The 19,376-nt window shown below is 37.6% G+C and overlaps 1 protein-coding gene across 3 annotated transcripts in view; it reads left to right on the forward strand.

Annotated features, from left to right (window-relative positions):
* The window catches only part of si:ch211-278j3.3 (E3 ubiquitin-protein ligase RNF19A), a 31,215-nt gene extending 15,929 nt beyond the window's left edge, over positions 1–15,286 (forward strand). For all 3 annotated transcript variants that reach the window (XM_012880724.3, XM_021307639.2, XM_021307640.2), the window contains exons 4-10: positions 2,629–2,834; positions 4,408–4,555; positions 7,307–7,469; positions 7,734–7,848; positions 11,172–11,303; positions 13,374–13,644; positions 13,758–15,286. In XM_012880724.3, coding sequence (XP_012736178.2) covers positions 2,629–2,834; positions 4,408–4,555; positions 7,307–7,469; positions 7,734–7,848; positions 11,172–11,303; positions 13,374–13,644; positions 13,758–14,028 — 1,306 coding nt within the window. In that variant the 3' untranslated portion in view covers positions 14,029–15,286. The remainder of the gene's footprint in view (positions 1–2,628; positions 2,835–4,407; positions 4,556–7,306; positions 7,470–7,733; positions 7,849–11,171; positions 11,304–13,373; positions 13,645–13,757) is intronic.
* Positions 15,287–19,376: the final 4,090 nt, after the last annotated feature.

The raw sequence follows: 19,376 nt of genomic DNA on the forward strand, positions 1-19,376 counted from the left end.
ATGGTCAGCCATTTAACTAAGTCTTGGAGATAAATTTTTTCCCTTACATATAGTGTTTTCAAGGTCTTTCCTTAGTTTTAGACTTTAGGATGCAATCACATTTCATTTGAAAAAGTAGAAATAAATAATATTGGCAGGAAAGACAGAAAGAACCTGATTTTAGAGTTACTGAATGAGAAAACCCCAAAACATACCCTGAATACAGCACAGAAGCGCTAAAACACAGGATGTTTTAAAAGTTTTACAAACCCATTATGAATCCATAAAAGTATAAAAAAAATGTCCCAACTGTTAAAGATTTTGAAATAGATATGGCAAAATTTCAACTCCATTGGCAAAAAAAACCATGTAAAAACATCTTACCCTGACACCCCTTGGAGACAACAAGCTCAGCTAAACCAGATTTTATTCCTGAGCAAATCTTTAAAACCACAAACGGGGAGAAATGTTTGTCTGGAAGATCCACGGTAAAAGCGGATTTAACAGAACAAATCACGAGCTGATCTGATTAAGCTCTTCTCATCTCTGCAGCTGTTTGGGGCCTGAAATGACACTGATCCATTGCTGCGCAGCCATAATGTGAATGGATGGGTAACAAGATAGGGCCGTACAAAGGAGTACGTGCATCCTCTGCTCCTGCATTCGGTAGATGTTTGTGGTCAGGGGCATGAAAGCACCGGGAGGCAGGACTGTCAGTGCTCACAGCCTGGCTTTGATGAATGAATGGAGAAAAAATAATCAATAGCCTTTGTGACAGAGTTAGAAATTACATACAAGCACAACAGAAAAAAGGGATTTTTATACAGACACTTTTCTACAAAATATCTCTATTTATTAGTTACTTGTGAAGTGTTTACATTTTATATTTTGCTTCCAAGCAGCCACATTTTGCAAGTAAGTATTTTCCAAATTATTTTCACCGGCATTCTGAAAGTCTACCAAGGTTTTTTTTTTGGAAATAGACAACCTCATCGATTCTTTTCATACCAGGATATGCAGTATGTTTGCTGGAGTTTTCTTTTTATTCTGGCTGAAGCTCTATAAATCATTCAGTCAAAAAAAAAAAAAAAAAAAAACGTGTGATGTCTACACATGATTACAGCTTGAGGCAGCTCACGCTATAGAAACAAATGTGTCGTATTGACAGGCTGCTAATTACAGGGTTGAGATAAAGTGGAACAGTTCGTTTTTTTGATTAGATAAAGGAACTATTTTCACATTAGGTGGCAAAAACAATTGACATTCAAAAAGAAAGAGGAACTCTATTTAGATATCTACATATCCAGCCAAATATATTACTTATATACTAATAAAGCGGTTGTACAATTCAACATTCTGTTGATTGCGTTCAATGGATAACTGGAAAGTGTACATATAACGACCAGAAAGAACACAGATTATAGAAGAAAAAAAAATACTACCTGTCTAACTGACATAATAATAATAATAATAATAATAATAATAATAATAATAATAATAATAATAATAATAATAATAATAATAATTAATAATAATAAATAATGTTTTATAGCATAAATGATTTCAAAGTCAGTGTTAAAAAGAGTGATGTTGCCTGAGAATGTGTGGCAAAATGTATGTTTTGTTCTGTGCCTTATCATTTACTATTAATGTGTGTGTCCATATGTCTTGTTGCAAACCTGATACTGATTTAGTTAGTGTTGAATCACTAATTAACAGCTCAATGCAGTCAATCCTTCATGAAGCGTGTGTGTGTGTGTTAAAAAACATATTTTCCTATGAATCAGAACCTTCATTTTTCGCATCTTTTCATTGGTGCACATCCACAACTATGCAACTCACTCCTTTACCCAGAGCTGGTGTGGCTTTTCACCTTCAGCTCTGGTTAAAAAAAAAGTGAGAATATGATATTAATGTTGTTGTTGATCGAGAGCCCTTTCATGCATCACCCTGCGGAAATGAACTGAATCGGTCCCTTGGGTCGCTGTAAAACCTTGGCCATCTGAATATGTGTTTTTTATGACAGCCATTGCTCTATATACTGGAAATATTTACAAATGTGGTGTCGTTGATGGGGGAAAAAAGTCCTTAAAAAGCTTACTTTGGATGAATTGTTGCTTTTTACATTGATATCATTTACAACATGGCTGAGTTGAATGATTTTAATGATGCCACTTGATTCAACCGATCGTTAAGGTTGCTCTGATAAACTGGCTAATCCAATAACTGATTGATGACAGTGATATCTGAGAATGTTTTATGCATGAGCACTAACTAGGATTCAGAGTCGCTTCCGACTTAGTCTGAAACCAAAGTGGGATCGTTCCAGCAATGTAATTATTCTCTTTCTCGTGTGTGGCCTACGGTACTTTTGATTCAGTCAAAACGACAACATCATAGGGCTGAGAATGCCAGCAGGATAAAAAAAAAATAACTAAGTTCTGGCTTTTAAATCTCTCACATCCCCCAGCATTTGATCTGTGATCAAATGCTGGGGGATGTTCTTTGAGAACGCTGAAACTTGTGTTCTCATAAAACATCAAATTCCTCCAGCTTCTGTGTGTCTTGAAACGTAAAATCAGCACGTTAGGGCAACTTAAACGGAGTATGTAGAGCGATGATTAAACTGCGTACCTCTCTGAATTCTAGCTATGCAGTCATAGCTTACGGCTGTGCCGAGTGTCCCAAGCTGAGCTGCGGCCGTGAGGGGTGCGACACCGAGTTCTGCTACCACTGTCGGCAGCTGTGGCACCCCAACCAGACGTGCGACCAGGCGCGCCGTCAGCGTGCCCGCCACGCTTCAGGTGGAAACGATGCCTCTGGAATGTATGTCTTCAATGAAGAGCCAGGAGGAGGTAAGCTTGGAAGCGGCTTTGCTTTCCTGCATCTCACTATTGAGCCATGGTTTACAAAGAGAGGTCATGCCAACAATTGGCTTCCCTGGTAAAAATTTTGTAAAAAGCTTAAAATCCTACAGTGAAAAAAACAAAACAAAAAATAAAATAATGTTGGTTGAATTTAATGTTGTAATTTAATGTTGTAATGTTGGTTGTTTCCACACAGTAATTAAGTTTTTTTTAATTTAGATAGAAAAAACTCTGACCCATCTTCTCATGGATATTTTGGACACACTGATTTGGTAACTACTGTAGTAGATTATGGTCAGGTGGTGTCAAAGTAGTATTTTGTATATTATCTGCATAGATATAGCAAAAGATGAGGAAATAATCCATATTCTGAGCTAGTGTCGTCATGTAGATGTTGAAAGTAAGTAGCCTGAGAATGGCCCCTTGGGGAATCCCAGATGTGATCTCTGGTTGCTCAGATCACGGAACAAAGTAGTCCCTGTCTGTCACATAGGATCTGAAACACTTCAGCGCAGTACCAGGCAATCCTGCCCAGTTTTCTAATCTATCAATCAGGTCTCATGGTCAGCTGGGTCAAACACAGCACTTAAATTCATTAAAACCCAGACAGAATGTTTTAATGCAACATGGTTATGAGAAACGTCATTAAAAAACCTTTACCAAAGCAGTCCCAGTGCTGTGGAGTGATTTTATTCTGTCTGGGAAGCATGAAATAGATTTTTTTTTTTTTTAATGAGTACATTTTCAATCATCTTTGTCAAAAATTTTTGGTGATATATATGTAGACTTGGCTATTTCATGAAGGTTGATTTTTGTCTGTTCAACTATTTCTGTGTTGATTCGGCTACACGTTTTGGATCATTGTCTTGCTTGAATGCCCAAAGAACTGTAGTTTTCAAAGATCCTGGACTCTCAGCTCTACTTAAACAAAAAGGTAGAAATTAAAGCTGCCTGTTGTGTTGTATTGCAGTCATTGCTGTGGTTTAGAAATGCGTAATCACAGAGCAATAGCTGGTGAGTTGGTATGTTTCAGATGCCATGTACCCCAAACTCATCTTTCATCATATTTTAGGCAAACACTTGAAACAGATCTTATCAGCTAAGATTTAACAACCAACACAGCAATTTCCTACTTATTCACATTATGCAATGCTATTATAATTCAGAACATGTTTTTATTTATTTTATAAGACTTTTCATTTGTGCCAAAAATTGTGGCACCAGTTGAGAAACTCTTTTTTTTTCTGACTTGGGGCTATTGCACCACTGGAGGAATTTACTTAAATTAAAGGTTGGATTATTCTAACCCTTATAGTTTGACATCAGGCCTCTAGCAATACATAATAAGCAACTTATAGTAAAAAAAAAATTGTGAGACACTTTTGGTTTCTTGCGTGTGGAGGACTCTGTAACTGACACGCTTCTCCCGGCTACTTATTTGCACAAATAAATTAAATATGCGCAGGCGTCACCTAATCCACTGACTTTTCCTTGACTTTGGTTAGGTAATAAAAAAGAAATGGAAGGTGATTTCTTGTCTTCTGCTTTTCTTCTCTTGCAGATGCGGAGGAAATCAAAGCATGTCCTCGCTGCGGCGCCTACATCATGAAGACGAATGATGGCAGCTGTAACCGCATGAACTGCACTGTGTGTGCCTGTCAGTTCTGCTGGCTGTGTATGCAGGAGATCACCGATGTGCACTACCTCAGGTATCCGGCTCACAGACTGTTGTGTCTCCGTAGGGGGAAACCACGTGTAGTGTGTAATATGTCTGGCGCAACAACAAAATTATCACGCACGCAGCTACTTCTAATGAGCCTTTACCACATGTCCCTCTGGTGACGACATCTAAATAACCACAATTCCTATCGGAGCCCTGCAATTGCACCCGCTTTAGCGGCCCTGGATATGACGTTCAGAAGTGAGGATTTATTTTATCTGTAAATGTATATTCAGGATATCAGTTAAAATTGGCAATTCGAAAAAACGTTCTGTCTATTCACGGCAAGAGAAAACCTAACTTCATATATTTGTAGCTGACGTCTGAAGTCAGTTGTTTGCCCTGGAGTCCCCGTAGGTGTCGGGTTTAATCTTTTTTACTTATGCACTGCTTCGTATTGGTCTGTCACATAAGATCCAAATAAAATGCATTGAGAATTGTGAGTTGCGACATGACAAAATGTGAGGAAGGGATGTGAATACTTTTACAACGCATACCGAGCAGAGTCAAATCAATTGAGATCTCCCAGGAAACTATGCTGGCCTGATGGTTGCTTTTATCCCCTCTATATTTTATTCCATGCCTCAGCTTCGATGATAACTCTAGTGAGTTATCCAATGGACGGTTTTCTTTGACTTCTTTTTATTAATTAGTTTTTTACTCTCAAGCCAGCTGAAATTATTATCATTTAACTACAGTATACAACACATGTATACTTAACTTTTCATTTGTTTAAGAGGAGCTCATGTACAGAAAGTCATAGTTGAATTATAGCCACCATTCTGTGTAATACCGTTTCAGTTTAAAGGTTTGCAGTAATCCACACAATTAATACACGTGTTGGCATTTGTTGCCTTACATCAACCTTTTTCAATTTTGTTTGGTGCGCATTATAGGCAGAGTCCATTTAAACTGTATCAATTTGCCATTGTAAGGTATTCTAATACAGCACTTAGAAGAGTTATTACAATGAGTAGAGTAAAAGTACTGCAAAAAAGCAACACAAAATGCAGCAGAATTACGTGAATAATAATAATAATAATAATAATTATTATTATTATTATTAGTAGTAGTAGTAGTAGTAAAGTTAATAATAATAATGATAATAATAATTATTATTGTTATTATTATTATTATTAATGTAGATCATCATCATTGCGAATCAGTCTTTTAAAGAATACCCATTGAATGCTGAAAAATTGGAAAAAATTGAAAACTGGATTTTCCATTGATTTTTTTTTTTTTTTTTGAGTCATGAAAGAAACTAGTGCTGGTTTCCTGTCGTTTATCCTGCTTAACGCACCAACATATTTGCATTGTGGCTTAGTCATTTTAGCATTACAGAGACAACATATCCTTTTTTTCATCACTGTATAACTCTTTGATTAGGGTACTGTTAACTGCATGTGTGAGATCATTTGAACAAGAAACGGTGGCTTTCTAAGCATCTCCCCTGCCCTCTTCCTTCTCATCCTTCCTTGTTTGTCTCTTATACCGGTGAAGGGTGCAGCCTTGAGCACCGCACAGTGAATCTGCTAGTTCACAGCAACAACGAAGAATAATAATAGCACACTATAATTCCCCAAAGTGACTTTTGCCGTTGCGAAACAATAAGATACCACAAGAAAGAGCCCTTAGGGCGAGTTTGTACTCTTTATGTTGCCATCCCTGTATCTACAAGGTAATTATTTCTTTAATTAGACTGAAAAGCATTTGTCAGTTAAATGTCTTTCTATGTATAACTACAGCATAAAACCAAAGCTGGATGTTGGGTATTAGTAACATTTCTGCCCCGATTACAGTATTTATTTCTCTGGAAAAGTATTAAATAACTTAGTCTTTTCTGTGACAAAGGCAGTTAACCAAAAGTCATTTCTCATGTTAAGATTTGCTGCCATTGTTGACAGCCCTGGGAGACAGGAATGAAAATTGTTAAACAATGGAGATAAAATTAATTACAATGAATAATGGAACATTGAAAAGGATGAGACGCGTCATCTTCAGTGTCATTATGTTGACGTCTGCTGTCCTTTTATTGCATTTGTTTCATGAAAAAAAAAACTTAAATGGAACATGTTTGTGACATTTCCAGCAAGAAAGATGAACAAATTGATGCTCATAAGAAATTATTGTTTATTTCCGTATGAGTGTGCACATCCTGCTTGCATATTTTACAGAAGTTTGGATATCGCAACTAAACAGACTAAAAAAATCCTTTTTTTTGTGAGTATTTAAAAGGTTCAGCGTTTATTCTGGACCACAGACTAACCAGCTGAGAGATTCACATCACCATCATTAGATCACTGCTGATTTTGTGACAATCACACAGATTCAGGGGTATTGCCTAATCTTGCATTTTGGGATTGCATTGTGGAGCCTTCAGAGATGGTCGTACAAACAAGGATTCTTCATAAAAAGAACAGCAGAATGGGAATGCTGGTGAAGATTCTCAGTCATCCAGGTCATGGTCATTCCAAAAAAAAGTAAAAAACAAAGCAACTGGACTTGTTTTTCGTAGTTGAGTACGTTTCGCTTCCTCTACGAAATCCAGTTGCTTTGTTTTTTACTTTTTTTGGAAGAAGCAGAATGGGAAGTCTCGAACATCCTGATCACAAGACACAAGTGGCTTCTCTGTGACAAATCTTGGATCGGAATATTGAAGCATTGAATTTCCCTTTGGCTTTACCGTAATAAAACACTTTAGCACTGAACTGCATTGTGTGTCTCCTGTGTGTTTCAGTCCCTCAGGTTGTACATTTTGGGGGAAGAAGCCATGGTCTCAAACTCGAAAAGTACTGTGGCAGGTGGGCATGTTGCTCGGAGCACCTGTGGTCATCTCCCTTATAGCGGGCATTGCCATCCCAGTCATCATAGTGGGTATACCGATCTACATGGGTCGTAAGGTAAGCAATAATGGCAACAGCTGAGTCTCTGCAGTTTTAACTGAGGAAATAAGAATTTAAGCAAATTTTCAGCAAATTATCATACACTTAGTAGATAACAATGGGAGCTGAAGTCCAGCTTTCACCAGTTTTCCAGTAGGCCTATGTCCTGTCTCCTCTAGAGTTCATTAGTATGTGGATAAGTGGTTGCAGAGACGGAGAACAACAACAAGGAACAAATTGAATTTCCATGAGGCAATTTGTTTCTAATTTATTACCTTCCAGGTCCATGGCCGTTGCAAGAAAAACAATATCTCAGGAAGTAAGCACTACTTAACGGTGGCAAGTGGGGTGATGATGTCCGTGTTTGTGTCGCCAGTCATAGCAGCTGTCACCGTGGGTAAGTAAAGTTTTCAGTTCGTTCTTATATCATCCCTTCTCTTTTTAGCTTGACGTCACTTTGGGAACATCCACCCGATTCTCCAAACTGATCTTGCTTGAAACCCCCGTCTAAATCAGGAAAGAGACATTTTTGCAGCACCAAAGCAGTTTGAGTGCCAGACCCAGATCCCTGCCTCAGCCAGTTCAAACTAGCTCCCCACAACCAGGTGGACAGCTTAGTGCTACATCATCACGTCCTTAAAAAGATCTCATCCGGAAATGTTTGACACTTTTCCTGGTGTGCAACATACTTCTGTGTCCAAAATGTTCTCTTTGTTTTTTGCAAACAACTGTCTCATTGCTTTATGCTGTCACTCAACAGCTCGTGTTGTTGAATTGCCTCCAAATATCAACTGTCATCCGTATCCTCTGGGGTGTTCTGAAAAACATAGTCGGAAATGTTAGTTACAAAACCTGCTTCAAGCAGAATGTAAACACCAGCTGGTGATATTATTAGTCACAACAATGTTTACAGATTCATTTAAAAGGAGGATATAGAAGTTCAGCTGAGAACGGTGATTGAAAACAGTTGTGAAAGTTGACGCTGTGGTAGCAACATCTTGTGGAGAAAACAAAAGAATGTTCTCTAAGTAGGGCTGGGTGATAAATCAATATCATTATAAAATACTTCTGATAAAATATTCAATAACTCCACTGAACTCCGACTCAGAACCACATGGTATTCTGGGGGATATAGGCAGAGGAAAGGATTTAGCCTCTCAACCACTCACAGCCAAATAGGGCGAGGTTGGTAGTAGGGTTGACCTATTTTAAAGGTTACATTTAAATAGGGTTTAAATTCCTTCTTTTTCCCATGATCCTTGTTTCTAATAGGTAGACAAAGTATTACTCAATAAATATCGATATCAAGGGTTACGCCCTGGAGCCACTTTGGCATTAAAAAACAAAAAACAAATCTGAGTTCTTCATGCAACAGCATTCCACAAAGATATTTTCAAATAACTACATTTTTCAGTTACTATTTTTACATTAAATTTTCCAAATAGACCTTAAAGAAACATGCTACCACTGAAATGTTTGTATTGAAAACATTGTACTCCCATAAACATTGTTTGAAAATTATCAACATTGAAACTGGACCTGGAATTTGAAACTCCAGACCTGAGAGACAAATCAGATGGTTACAAATTGAATGATTGTTGTCATGAGTGTACATTTAAACATTAATTTAGTGGCATCTGGAGACTTTTTAGCCAAGTTCAAATACTTTCCTCCTTTTTAACTTGTTATTTTTCTTGCTTATATTTTTGCTACAGCAACCTCTGCTAATATGTTTGGTTTGAGCTACCTTGGCAAAGATGCTTTCTCATTATCAGAACTAAGCAGATCTAAATTACACCATTTTTAATCTATATTCCAGTTTAATACCCAAAAATGTGGTTGACAATAACCTCTTTCATACTTGAATTTATGTGCAATTATGACCATGTAAGTGGTAGTTATGTGCGTGAGCCTTTAGAGTACAGCTTTCTAAATGCTCACAAGCTAACATTTCTCTTCATAAACTATTTCCTGTCTTCACAACACTCTTTCCAGAGTGCTACCGAGTATTATTGTGACTCATGATTTCTTGGTACTCTTCCGCTGGCATTTTAACATACTCAACTGCATCGCCTTTGTGTCTCTTCTCATCCTTCCCTGTCTGCATCCCTATTTCTGTTTCCTTAGTTTTTCTTCTAACACAGCTTAGATTTAGTGCTGTTTATTTTTGCCCACCACATTTCCAGCAAAAATGTGTTTGCAGGTTTGCTCGTTTTTTGTGTGACCGAGGCACAGTTTAAAGTCCAACAGGTTCACTCGTCTCTCTCTATGCGTTGTTTGGTTGGCTCGCTTGTTCTCCTACCTTCCTCTCTCACCCTCCTTTTGAGTCAATAACGACCCAGTGTTCTGGGTGCGTTAATGATGTCCCTTTGTTTGTTCGGAGATCGGCTTTGTGTTCCCAAATTCCTGTCGCACACGGCACTGGGTTGCATAATCACGCAGCATGGCGAGGTTGCTGATCGTCGCATCAGGGGTGCCTTGCTGAAAGCACTTTGCAGAAGCTTCTGAAAACAAATGAGCTCAAATCAAGCGTGGAAAAAGAAATTGGACATTTACTGTGTAATTCATTTGCACTGTGCATGTTAACCTGACATTATACTACAGTGCACCTGTCTTTTAATGCTGAGTCAAAACTGTGTTAATATTTCCTGCAAATCTATTGGCTGCAGTCTGGTTTCATAAAATTTCATAAAGGATGAAATAAAGATCTCATTTCAGCCTCTGGGTAACAATCCGAAAGGAATGGCTCCCTCTTGTGCTAGTCTTGTGATGCTTTTCTAATAGTAGAGAATAATGGACATTTATTAACCTTTTTAACCTCACTCTTAGCATTCCCAAGTAAGAGTTTTAGAATTTCATATTCAAATTAATAAGGTTTATTTTCTACTGCAAAAATCACTTTATGCTTAAGAGCTTTAGCTCCCAACCTTTCTACCTTTACATGATCCCATTGTCATAAAAATAATTGTATTTTCCTTCCTGAAAGCTGGTTTGCTCTCCTATAAAACAATAAACCGGTGCACTGGACTTCTGCATTTTTGTAAAACCATGAATCTTTAAATAAAACTTTTATTTAGTTCACCCTTTACTTATACAGGCTAGCCTCATTTTATTTTCAAGAGAGAATTTGCTCTTTTGTAAAATCATTGTACGACAAGTGACCATAATTGTTTGTAAGCTACCAGTCAAAGGTTTGAACTCACCATCTCATTCAATGGTTTATTTATATTTATTCAGAAAAATCTAAAATATCCAAGAATATACTAGATCTTTTGAGTTATTTCTCAATTTTGTGTTTGATACATAATTATGTGTACTTCTGAGTCATAGTTTATTATGTCTTCACTGTGTATCTGCAATGCAGAAAGTCATAAAAATAAGGTAAAGCCATTGAATGACAAAGGTGAGACCAAACCTTTTTAACTGGTTGTGTATGAAGTAAAGCAAGCAATTAGTCAGACAAAATGTGTCTTTGAAGTAGTTGAATAATACTGAAGACAACATGCAATGTCAAAAAAAGGATATCCATTATGAAAGGTGTGGGATTTTGGGAAGCATAAATGGGAAAACTATTGGTCAGATCCAGTTGTGTCATATTGTATTTAGAACATCCTAAGACTACATTTATTTTGGTTTTATTTTCCAAACTGGATTGATAAACCTCTTTGAATAATGCTGAATATTTTACCGATCTAATATGCATGCTTTGTTGTCTTTCAGGTGTGGGCGTGCCGCTAATGCTGATGTACGTCTATGGGATCGTTCCCATGTCGCTCTGCAGGAACGGCTGGTGTCGACCCCAGGGTGACCCACCGGAAACTAACAAGATACAACTGGAAGACTTAGCAAGCTGTGAGTGCACAATGTCTCCCGCAGTATATTCATACCCTGCGGACGGTTTTACATGTCCTCACATTCCATCCAAAAACTTCAGTACATGTTGTTTTGATTGTATGTGATAAACCGACACAAAGCAGAGCATAATTGTGAAGCCGACATATGATTCATGTCTATCACAATTTATGCAAATATAAATCCGAAGAGTGGGGTGGGCATTTGTTTTTAGCTCCTTTTGAACGATACCCCTTTGAAAAGTTTTCAGGGCAACAAATTGCCTTCAGAAGTCTCCATATCATTAAAGGGGGCATATCAAGTTCTTCCTTTTAACATTTAAATCAGGGGTCAGCAACGTTTTTTAGAAGTTGAGAGCTACTTAATTTTATGTGATATAAACGTGTTTTTAATGCATTTATCATTGTTAAATGTATGTAAATCAGAATCAGACATGCATTAATAATCCCTGAGGGAAATTACTTTTGTTACATGCTCCAGATATACACACATTTATATATATATATATATATATATATATATATATATATTTACAACATTCCACACAAGGTTTTATATATATATATATATATATATATATATATATATATATATATATATATATATATATATATATATATATATATATATATATATATGTATGTATGTATGTATGTATGTATGTGTGTGTGTGTGTGTGTGTATGTATGTATGTGTGTGTGTGTGTATATATACATATGTATAACTACAGATCCAATAAAGTGATAGTGACATAAATACAAGTATGATTAAAAAGGAAGAGCAACTAAATAAAACAACATTTTAGAAGCAGCTCACTGCAGGGTTGTGCTATTTTTTTAACATTCTTGAGGGCATCACATATAGTCCTATGGGGGCCACCTGGTGCCTGCGGGCATCATATTGGTGACCCCTGATTTAAATAATTCAGTATTTGTCTATATAAAGTGATACTGCGTCTGAGAGCAACTGTTTTGGAGCGGCCTATGTAAATATAAACAAGGCACTTCATACCCTACCTGCCTCCAGGTTGCAGAGCGTTCCACTCCTATCGTGCGGTTTTAGTGGCAAAATTAAGACTTTTGCGCACCAAGCGGCAGGTACTTATTTGTTGCAGGAGGCTATATCAATTCCGTAGCCTCCTGCAACAAATAAGTAGCTGCCGCTTGTTGTGCAATAGTCTTACTTTTGTCATTAAAACCACACCATACTTAAGCTTGTTTAACCATTTCGCATCAAATAATTTGATGTTATTGTTCAAAAACGTAATAGAGAATAGAGAAAACTGAACGGACTGAAAAGCATGACCCAATCAAAAATATCAATATATCTGCGCAGCTTCTGGAGAGACTACATTCAACTTTTCTGTATTACTAGAGACTCAAAGTACAGAACAAAATTAATTTAAAGGCTAAAAAAGTGGATTTTGCATGATATGTCCCCTTTAAATAAAGTCATCTTAAGTTAAATTTAATCTCAGCCTAAATGCAAGTGATCTCTGGATGCCTCAGGGGTTTTCTAGAGAACATTAGTCAACAAACAGCTAAGTTTAAAGCAGGTTTAGGTTACACATCTATAGCCCAAGCTTTAAACATCCCACTGAGCAGTGTTTAAAACTCTTCAAGATCTATGGTAGCGCCCACAGGAGCTGCAGTGACCCGCAGCTTAGGTGAGACAATCTGGGGACGGGAGAAATACAGGTCGTCCACCTCTATTTGTTCTGGACAGAAAAGTGACAAGAAGAAACTGTTTGCATTTTGCCACAAGCATGTGTAGAAGAAACAGAAAACTTGGAAGAAAGTGTTCTGATAAGCCAAGATCAAATCTGAACTTTTTTGACGACTTGCAAAATACACATTAATATGGTAGCGGACAACACTTTTCAGATATTTATGTTTGAAAAGTTTTATAAAACAATGTATCTGTTTGGTTCCCCTTCATAACTATGCACTACTAGTTTTGGTATATTACATTTTTAATCAAACTAGATAGAAATCTGCAGTTGGAACCAATCTAGCTAATATTTCCCCATCAATTCCTGCCCAGTCTGATGTAGTTTTGCTTCTCTTATAGATCTGCTATTCTCTAATGTAGTCACTGATCACTGGACGGGCCAGAACAACGCAGCCCTCAGTGACACCAGTCTCCAGGAAGTCAGAGTCAGCGTACAGGAAGTGGGCGTCCGACCAAGTACAAGCACTGTGCCCCCAGACTTAGAGAGATACGTGGGATTGGATGAAGCGACGACACGCCAGGATTACCTCCAGCAAAACAGCCAGTCTGACTGTGAGGTTGCTAGTGTGCCCGACGGCAAACTAGATGAAAGCCAATCGCCTACGTTTAGGTAAGTATGTGGAGTGTCTTTCCAAAGGTAGACGTCGCCAACTGAGCACCTTCTGGTAGACATTTTGCACCCCACCATCAAACTGACGCCATTGCTCTTATCTGAATCCACAGCATGGAAGGAACAAATATTGAAGTGTGTGTAGAGATTGAAACCCATCCAAGAGGAGCCCGACACTCCAGCCTAAGTAGCGTGCTGTCGAGCCGGAGCCTGTCGGCTGAGTCTGTGGGACACTCCCAAGATTATTCCCGTGCCTCAGGACTGGACGAAAGACGAGAAACGCCGGGACACGGAGAGGACCTCAACAGGCGAGAGAAACTGGGAAGGAAAGCACGAGGGATAGAAGAGACATGTTTCCAAGTCATTGAAGCAGTGGATGTATGAGGTCCCTCCCTCTGAGATGTGGGCAGGTTTAATTAAAACAGACACATCTGTGAAGCGACCTGTCTTTGGATGGACCTGAGAATCCTCAGCCATCTCCTGCTTTTTAAAACCGGCCCTCCCACCAGATGCCTTCACGCTCCACCTCCTGAGGAAAGTTGCGGGTTCAAACAGAGCAAGCTGGATTTAAGATGAATGTGTTCAAGTTTATATAAGCATGAGACTGTGACATAGAAAGTAATGCTATGAACTATAAAGGACACAGGAAAGCATGATAGCTGGCTAGTTCAGACTGTTTTCCTTTGTTATCCTTACTGACACAAACTACCTTACCTTCTCTCTATTTAAAAAAATCTCTCCTTAAAATCCTCACTTTATTTGGCTGTTCACATTTAGTCCCTACCTCTCTCTTTCTTCGCCCTTTACAAGTAATAGTACCACGGATGGCATGGTTCATTTCAGGACGGGGGGGCTTGAGAATCCAAAAGCTGTCATCTTACCAATCTAATTTCTGTTTCACAAGCCATGTTGCAAGACGGAAAGAACGTTTTTTTCTAAGTCCAGCAGTGCAGTTTACTGATGAATGGACGGCCTTTAACGGATGCATGCCGCAATTGTTGCAAAAGTGTTTGTGCTTACAATCCATTAGTGGGATCAGACATGCTCTGTGATGATGATGCTGCAGAACACGGGACTCATAAAAAAAAAAAAAACAGGATTCGCAACTCTAACACGTATCCACCGTCTTCCAGGGAAGCAGCTGGGCGCAGTGACATTTTTGCATTCTTTCAGTGCCGCGTTAAGCCTTTGAGAAGTTTGAGAAGCTGTAGAAGAGAGAGAGATGTGTTTGTAGTCTGCAAAAAAAAAAAAAAGCTCACCTTAATGCAAAGCCACACAGCAGAAACACCGCAGTCTTAACTTTTAGCAGCTGCGTGGTTGCACAAGCAGCAGCGTTTCCACAATAACATAAACCTGCACAGATTCTCTGATACGCACCTGTTAGCATAGCAGCAGTAAAGTGTGCCGCTGAGTAAATTGCTATATACTCTTCATCACCCGCCGGGGTCATCACAGAACACCAGAACTACAACAGCAGCATGGCGAAACTGGAACCATCCCCTCCAGATGATTTGTTAGGACCATCTGACTTATGCACTGCTTAACTTCCAGGGCGTGAAATAAAACTTGATCTCGACATGAAAACCTGTGCTGGGTTATGGACAGAAGCCGAATAAAGATTTCACCGTGAAGGATAAATACAGTATGTGTTTGTTTCTTACCAGTTTTTTTTTTTTTTTTTTTTTGGAGTTTGGCTGGTTTGTGTCTCCTCTCATTGGGTGTTTTTATAAAACAAAAGTTTGTTGTAAATATGCTGATAATTGGACTCCATCCATGTGTCTAATTGGCTCATGACCTCCCAAACTGAGGCAAAATCTTCTTTCCAACCTAAGTAATTGATCATGGTGTCACTATTTAGTGTTTTTTTTGTCTGCTCAGGATGTTTTCTAGCTTGTGCCATCTTTTATTTTCATTTGCGGTAGTAGGGTGTTGATGGCGGGGCGATCAAGTCGGATATTAATTTACAAAGCGGTGAGAATTCGGCATTGTGTGGCTGAAATAAGTTGTTAGCACTTGGGCCTCACAGCAAGAAGTTGCTGGGTTTGAGTCCCTGCCACCCCCTTTTTTATGTAGCTTGTATGTTTTTCCCCATGCAAATGTGCCTTTTCTCCAGGTACTCCAGGTTCCTCCAACTTTTAGGTTTAAGGATGTGCAGTTGCGTTGCCACGAGGTGGACTGGATATATGTCGGTGATGCAACTTAACCAGTGTGGGGTTTTTGATAAGGGGGAAATCGCTCCCCACCCAGGGCACCACAGTCCAAGAGGAAACATACTTATATCATGGAAACAGTTATGGAGAGAAAGTCACTTGTAAATGAACCGAATGCAGCTGCAAAACCAAACCTTTGAGGAGAAAATCAAAGTAAACTACAAGGTAGGTGTCAAACTTGTCTTGTAAATGCCTGGTACAAACTCACTGATTTGTTAAACAAGTCAATAGTTTTGTTCAATATTTTTTTCAACTAAATTATTATTACTATTACTAAACGGTTAAATGACAGTAAATTAGATTGTTTTACAGCAGAAAGGTGTGGCGATGGTGCCTGGTGGGATGCTGAAAGAAGAGCCCACCAAGGTCAACATTCAAAAAGAACCGCCACTGGTTCTGCATGATAAAAACAGTGAGTCAGCGTTATTTGGTGAATATGGAAGATGGATGGACGGATGAAAAAAGCAGGCATTCCCTAAGAGGCATGAAATCTAGATAGCAACTTGTATGGCTCAAGAGATGGTACAGCACGTTTACCTTTGTTAACATCACTTTGGCATTTTTAAGGCTCATTGTCAACAAGTCAAACTCCTCTTTTGCTCTTTTGAATAAATTTCTGGTTGGTCAGCACAAAGAAATTATTTCCCTTATAATACAGGTACTTTTTAATATTAAGATTTTGTTGGTTAGACATTCAGATCAGGTCCGATGGGCGAAGGAAAGAAAACAGACTAAAAATAATTAAAGAGAAGGCGCTAAAACAGAACAGAAACATTTTTAATAAATGAGCCAAAGAGCTGAGAGCTAAAAATTATTTTGAGATATCACTAAAAAATAAATGACAAATATGTGATGCATATACAAGTTAATATAGGATGTGTAGAATTTATGTCTGTCTGAAAGAAATTATCTCAAAATATGAGAATGACAGATCCTGTAAAGGCTTAAATGAGATTGTATCTATAGGTTCTGAGTAGCTTTAATCCACATTTGTTGGATTTAAATAAAACAAAATGTCTTTTAACTCTACTAATTGCAGATTCCTGCTTAGAAATGTTGCACAACTTCTTAAATAATTTCGATTTTCAAATAACACCACAGAACTGCAAAATGCCATTGAATAGAAAAGAATTGGTACTTGCACTTGCATTAGAACCCTTTGCGGTGACAATAGGAGCAAAATAACATTTATGGCCACAATAGAAAACACACTAATAAGATATTGCTTTATGCTGATGACAATTTGATGCATATAACAAGACCACAGACTTTTAGCTTTACTAGAGACAATTAAGATATTTAGCACTTGTTCAGGATCCAAGGTAAGACCAGACAGTCATGCTTGATGGGTGGCTGGACATGGAGTGTCTCTCTCACTTGATCGAGGCTATTTTAATGTCACCCATTTGTCTTGGAAAAATCATTTTACATTTACAATACGGTCATACGTGACACTCTTCGGGCCTGGAAACAAAGAAAACATTCAGACTCAGCTCTATCCATCATTTACTCCTTCAACTCTGGATAGGGCCTTTGATCAATGGAAAGAAGTGGTTCTGTACTGTGTGGGGGAGTTATACATCCAAGGTGCGTTTCCGTTGATTCAGCAGCTCCAGGAGAAATATGGATTGATTAACTCAGATTTCTTTAGATACCTAGAGGCAAGACGTGTCATAAACACTCATCTTGGTGACTTTGAAACCACAGCACCAGATAAACTAGATCAGTGTGTGCAATCTCATTTATGTATGTTGTATTACAATAACTTAGTTAAGTGAATATGAATTATTTAAAGACTGAATGGGAAGGGGGTTGAGGATAGGAATAACAGATGTATTTGGGGAATAAGACTGAAATATGCTAATTTGTGTTCCCACAATGCTAGAGAGTGCCTGAGTAAGTTTCAAATTTTACATGAGTTGATTTATTCAAATGCCAACTTACATAAAAGCATTTGTTGCCACAGAGAAAAATGTAATCAAGCCGTTGCCTATGATCAGTTCTCAATTATCCGGGTCATCGCAACAGCAAACAGGCTTAAATTGCAGGAAACCGGACATTCGCTCAGTTTTTCTGAAATCAAGTGGATGCAGATTTGTTACATAGCTTTGGAAAAAGAAGAATGTTCTAACTATTAAAGCCTGGACTAGAATGGATCAGCTGTTTAAATTACCACATCGTTTTTTACCCTATTTTTGCTTCTCAGTGCTTTTGTTTATATTTCCTTGTTTAAGGTGGCAATGTTGCCAAGGTATTCCACAAGAATGGGCATATATAATCACATAAAAGAGGAAAAGCAGAACATCTCTGGATGTCTATGAAAAAACGGACACAAGAGGAACTGAAACATTTATAATTTTACACAGCTTTTCATTTCCAAACTGGTTATCAAAATAAATACTTTAGATAAAGTATTTTTCCATTCATTTCACAGTTTCACAAAATGTTACATGTAAACTAAGAAAAGATTAAAAATATATTTTTTTTGTTTTGTTTTTAGTCCCGTCCTGGATGCCTCTAATATATCTAATTACTTGTAAAATAAACGTAGGCCATTTCTATGTTTTCAAATGGTTTATACGGTTTACTGAAATAACTTTATAATATTAAGACTGTATTTATTAATAATTTTTTTAACATTTCAACTTTAAAGTGTATTTCTAATTTTCCCAAAGAAATAATACGAATCATAAGTAAATGCACAAACACCAGTGAATTCTAGTCCTTGTGGAAGGCTTGTTCTAGTGGTTAGAGCATGTGGGCCAAAATCATCAACTCACTCATGGGCCAAAACTAAACTAAAACTAAAAATCCCAAAATTGTATTGTGATTTTTTTTGTTTGTTTTTGTTTACCAGTTCTGCAATAAACTAAGCATGCAATGCTTTAATTAAAGAAATAATATGTGTAAATCATTGTAGATCCAAAACTCAAAGAGTTTTTCATGTTCGCCGTATTAAAAGAAAGGTATCGAGTTATTTTTGGCTTGATTGATGAAAATAGATAGAAATTTACTCATTCTTGAGCAATAAGAAAAAGATTTGGGTCACTCTATTTTAAAATGTTTACAGCATTTATCCAATATTAATACATTAATTTAAAAAATATTTGGGTGCACAAAAGTCTTCTTTTGAATAAAAGTCAGTGGGTAATTGTGGTCCTATTTAATATGAATTAAAAGAGAATTAAAAAAGTTACGTTAATAAAAGACAAATGCTTTGTGTTGTGCCAAACGTTTTCCATTGTAAGAAGAATTCAGATTCAGATTCAGACATACTTTAATGATCCCAGGGGGAAATTACTTTAATTCACTGGTAATATTTTTTCTCTAATTAAAAATGAAAAGTCTCCATGTGCATCAACCACCTGTGAGGGCCAAATTTTTATTATTTTTGAATTGTATTCAGGGGTTGCACATATTCAATCCAGGGGCTGCACTTTGGACACCCCCAGGGCCTTACATCCTGGAAAGGCTTCAAGCAGCAGAAGTCTGAACATCTCTTTACCCAGAGGTGCAGCATCA

The sequence above is a fragment of the Fundulus heteroclitus genome, chromosome 15 (genome assembly GCF_011125445.2).
Source record: "Fundulus heteroclitus isolate FHET01 chromosome 15, MU-UCD_Fhet_4.1, whole genome shotgun sequence".
Lineage (NCBI taxonomy): Eukaryota > Metazoa > Chordata > Actinopteri > Cyprinodontiformes > Fundulidae > Fundulus > Fundulus heteroclitus.